This window comes from Empidonax traillii, unplaced genomic scaffold (genome assembly GCF_003031625.1).
Source record: "Empidonax traillii isolate 1590-97213 ecotype Southwest subspecies unplaced genomic scaffold, ASM303162v1 scaffold1155:size169172, whole genome shotgun sequence".
NCBI classification, from domain to species: domain Eukaryota; kingdom Metazoa; phylum Chordata; class Aves; order Passeriformes; family Tyrannidae; genus Empidonax; species Empidonax traillii.
In genome coordinates this window covers 56,208-60,790 of record NW_020956348.1, presented here as the reverse complement: position 1 = coordinate 60,790, position 4,583 = coordinate 56,208, and the positions used below count along the sequence as shown (strand labels likewise).

The following is a 4,583-nucleotide window of genomic DNA, read 5'->3' as shown; positions in this document are numbered from 1 at the left end:
CAGTGGAGGTGGCAGTGGAGGTGGCAGGGGGACTCCCAGTGGGGGGGGCAGTGTTGTTTGGGGGGGTTGGGCTGAGAGCACTCGGGGTGGGGGTCTGGTGGGGGACTGTGCTTGACTGGGTGGCCAGGGGGGTGGTAGTGGCAGCAGGAGTGGGGACAGTGGGGAGGGTGGTGGGCATGGGCCTGGTGGCCGTGGAGGTGACACTGGCTGTGGTGGTGGGGGGAGCAGGGGTGCTTGTCCCCGTGGGTTCCTCCATCCCCCCCTGCAGGCCGATTCCCAGGACACGGTCCAGTTCCCGCTGGGACTGTCTCTGCACCCAGCCCATCACCAAGGGCTCGTTCTCAGCTTCCTTCAGCTCCCAGAGGTTTTCCCCCAGCAAATTTTTCACGTCCGTGACACTGAGTTTCTGCAACACACACACACACAACACGCCCTTTGCTCACCCTCTCCGCCAGCATCACCCCGGGATGCTTTTCCAGCAGGGAAAAACTTCCAAAGGAAAATTGACAAAGGTGAAAAAGCAGAGAATTGGTGATCTGATGGGACTCAGACCTCCTGCTCAGCCCTGGGCCAGCCCTGCCCTGCAGAGGGGAGAGGGACAGGGGCTGTACCTGCAGTTCCTTGGGATTTAGGGATAGGAAGGTGTCCATATCCATGTTTATGGCCTCGCCAGCACTGGCCAAGTATTTCAGGTCCTCTGCTGGAGCTCCACCTTAAAGAGAGCACGTGGGGCACCTGGACATGTACAAACCATCCCAGCACCTCTGGGGAGGTTTTGGAGGCTGCCAGGCCTGTCCTAGCATGGCCAAACCTCCCTGGATGAGGAAGAGACAGCGAACCTCGTGGTGGGAGGGAAGGGGAAGGTGGAAGCACGTACCCAGGTAGGGCTGGAGTCGGCAGTAATACACGCTGGGGGTGCCAGCCAGGCTGGCAAAGGCCTCCTGGGCTTTCCTGTAGAGAAGCTCCTTCTTGCTTTGGGAGCATGTAGAGATGTCTAACTGCCCAGCAGTCCTGCAAGGGGAGGGTCACAGCTCAGAGAGGAACAGCACCCCGACCCACAGCTGAAGTGTTCTGTTGGGTGGGGGAGACGTGCGGGGTGTCCCCACTCACGGTGCTGGCACTCCGGCAGGAGCTGGGAGGGGGAACAGGGATCCCACCGTGACCCACAACAGAGCTGGGGGGCTTCCATCCCACCACCCACTTCCCCACAGTCACAGGGGTCTCTCAGGACTGGGCAGAGCCCCTCAGAAGCACCTCACCCCATTGCTTTGGCGGGTATTTGCTCCATCTGCTCCTCCTGCAGGTTGCACAGGCGTCTGTCCCCGATTTTCCGGAGCAAGGGCCCCGTCAAGGTGCCCCCCAGGGTCAGGTACCTGGTGATCAGCTGCTGCACCTGCGGGGCACGGGGCACAGGGTGGGACACGGGGAGGGCAGGAAGAAGCTCCTGCTAAAGGGGTGGTGCCAAACACCTTCGCCCCAAGCCGGGCTGGGGCACGGGCAGGCCCAGTTGGGGTGCCCCAGCACCCATCACCCGCTGCTGCAGTGGATTTACCTGGGAATCATTCCATTTCCCTCCCGAGGGGTCGAGCAGGACTTCCAGTGTGTCACTGGAGGTCACTGGCCACCGGCTGATCTCCTCCTCCGAGTACCACCGGGCCAACTGTCCCAGGCGCCTCAGCTGCTCCTCCGGGATCCCCGACGGGTAAGCCTGTGGGGCCCGGCCAGGGGGCAGAAAGCAGGGTGAGGGAAGGGGAAATAGGGCAGGAATGGGTGCAGAGGACTCGCTCGGGTACCTTCATCCCCGCATCCACTGGTGCCCGTTCCCGCAGCGGGTCCTGCCCATCCCAACCTGTGCCCATCCTGCTGAGGGGCTGCCGGGGCCTCCCTGTGTCACCACCTGCCCTGTGTCACCCCTTACCTGGTCCACCTTCTCTTTCATGACTTTGTGGAACTCCACGGGGAACGGCAGGTCCAGCAGAGCCTCCAGGTTTTCCATCAAGGTGTCGCTGCTCAGGCACAGGTTGAACTCCTCAGGGGTGTAAGTCAGCAACAAGAAGGGGTCCGTGGTGATGGTGGTGGTGGTGATGGGCTCGTACGGGCAGCCTGTGGGCGAGGAGCTGTGTCAGGCAGGTGGTGTGTGTCCCCTTCCCACCTGGCCCAGGTCCTGCCACGGGGCCCAGCTCTTGGAATAGCCCTGGTGAACCAGCAGGGAATCTCAATAATGTGGCTCGAGCCACTGTGGATCCTCCTCCCATCCCCTGGGTCCCCAGCCCATGAAGCCTCATTTGCTTTCATTCCTTAGAGTTATTCCTGTAGAGTAACTGGGGATGTTTTTGTACTTTGTCCTGTCACAGGCAAGTAAAAACTCTGCAGGTCATCTACACAAGCATCTTCTGATCTTGCAGCGTCCTCCACCTGGTGCTGACCCTGCCTGGGGGATATCCCACCCTGTCCCACTCCTTCCAGCTGCTGCTGCCATATTCCTGCTCCCAGGTAAGAGCAACCCCCGCAGTGTGCTGTAAGGTCCTTTCCCCACCTCCCCAGTCACTTTATGGGAATCCCACAGCTTTCTGCCTGGTCCTGTGCCTCCCCACTCCTGGGAGCACCCAGATGCCCACCAGCATAAGGGGTTTTTTTTCCCTCCCCAAGAGCTCTGGACTGGCCAACACTCACGGTCCGTGCTCCGCTTCGGCCTGGGATGAGATGAAGCTGCTGCTGCTGCTGCAAAGGCCCTGAGGAGGATCAGGGATTTCTCCTGCTGGGAATGTCCCAGCAGGCTGCCCTGAGCGTGGCTGTGTGGGGTAAGTGGGAATAACACGGGGTATTATGAGGATGTCCCTTAATGCCCATCCCCACAGCTGGAGGGTGGCAGAGGTGCCCCCCATGTCCCGGGATTTGGGTGAGGGACAAACAGCAGAGCCTGGATTCCAGCTCGGGGGAGGCTCCCTCTGCATCTGCCTCAGCCCCGTAAAGGAAAGGGAATCCTTGGTGTGTTTGTGCTCCAGCAGGAGCCAAAGCAATGGGAATCCCTGCCCGGGCACAGGCATGGAACCAGCTGAGCGAGGCTGTAAATTCTCCCCAGCCGAGGGACCCGTCACGGCAGCCAGGGAGTGGATGTGGGGAGAAATAGAACATTCACCCACAGCGGCCCCGCTGCCCAAGAGCACCCCAAAACACCCCAAAACTCCCCCAAAACCCCCCCAACCCTGGCCAGGGCTGTACTTACTCGGGGTGCTGCTCAGCGGTGCACAGGACAGCTCCAACGAGCAGGGCAGCCTGGGAACAGGATGGGGGATGCTCAGCCCGGGCAAACAGTGGGAAGAAGGGATTGTAGGTGCAGGGAAGGGGATCTGCCCTGGCTGAAGGCTGCCCTGGTGATATGTGGGGACAAAAGCCACCCCAGCCGCTGTCAGGAGTGAGGATCCTTCAGTGGGTCTGTCCCTGCTTCCCCAGAGCCAGGGGGGTTGGGAGCCCATCAAGGTGCCAGCCCTTGGTTGGGGAGCAGGGCAGGGAAGCTGTTGGGCAGTGGGTGAGTGAGGGATGGGATGGGATGGGACAGGGACAGGCCATGGGCTGCACAGGGGACAGCAAAGGGGTCATGGCTGTGCCTCCCTGCAGTGAGGCCTGGGGGAACCACGGCAGCTCCAGCATCTCCAGCATCTCCAGCACCAGCTGAGATGTTTGGGAAAGGCCGGGAGCAGGGGGAGACTCACCACTGCAGCTTTCACCAGCTTTGTGGAGACACCTGCAAGGAAGCAGGAGCAGGTTAGGAAACATCCCTGGATGGGTGGACAGGTGGTCAGGGGCTGTTCCACAGCTGCTCCAGGTTTAAAGTCTGGGAAGAGCCTTTCCTCTGATAATTTAATGATGTTTAGTAAAACCTCTCTGCAGAGAGCAGCCCCCAGCCCAGGCACCCCGGGGTCCCTCAGGGTGGGTTTGGAAGTCAAAAAGGGATAAATCTGTCCTTGGGAAAATCTCCTGTGGATACTGAGGGGAGCAGGGGGCTGGGAGTGCCAAAGCTGAGCAGGATGGGCATGAGGAGCAGCACAGGCTGGGGCATCCCTGGTGCTGGGGGTGGATGGGGGTCCCAAAGCAGCTTCAGGGGCACAAGGTGGCACTCACGGGGGCAGAGGGCGATGGCAGGCAGGGCTGGGGCTGCCCACACCATGGTGCTGGGGCTGGGGCTCCGTCCCCAGAGCGGGTCCAGAGGGTGAGGCAGCTGGAAGGTGCTGGGGGTCCTGCAGCCGATTCCCTCAGCCAGTGCTGAGGTTGGAGCTGTGGGATCAGGGTGGGTCAGAGCTCCCACCCGTGCCCTGTGCTGCCTGCACAGAACCACACAACCGAGGGACAGATTTTAAATCCTATATAAGAGAAAACAGGATTTAATTCTCCACCCATCATCAAAAGAAACTCCACAATAACTTGTCCCCCCTGACACCCGGTGCCCTGCTCCTGCCTGTGCCCTGCAGGGAAGGGGTCCCCCTCCATCCTCCTAATCCACATGGCACTGGGAGAAATCCAGTGTAGCCCAGCAGAGGAGCCCCAGCAGGTGTTTCCCTCCCCCTGCACCCCACTCCTCACCC

General features: G+C 60.9%; 1 protein-coding gene across 1 annotated transcript in view; it reads right to left on the bottom strand.

The window, feature by feature from the left end:
• LOC114068947 (mesothelin-like protein) overlaps nucleotides 1-2,885 on the bottom strand; it is a 4,847-nt gene extending 1,962 nt beyond the window's left edge. The window contains 8 exon segments of the mRNA XM_027905423.1: nucleotides 66-406; nucleotides 612-712; nucleotides 878-1,011; nucleotides 1,260-1,393; nucleotides 1,553-1,708; nucleotides 1,919-2,194; nucleotides 2,687-2,792; nucleotides 2,857-2,885. Of these exon segments, the coding sequence (XP_027761224.1) occupies nucleotides 66-406; nucleotides 612-712; nucleotides 878-1,011; nucleotides 1,260-1,393; nucleotides 1,553-1,708; nucleotides 1,919-2,194; nucleotides 2,687-2,792; nucleotides 2,857-2,885 (1,277 nt within the window).
• Nucleotides 2,886-4,583: the final 1,698 nt, after the last annotated feature.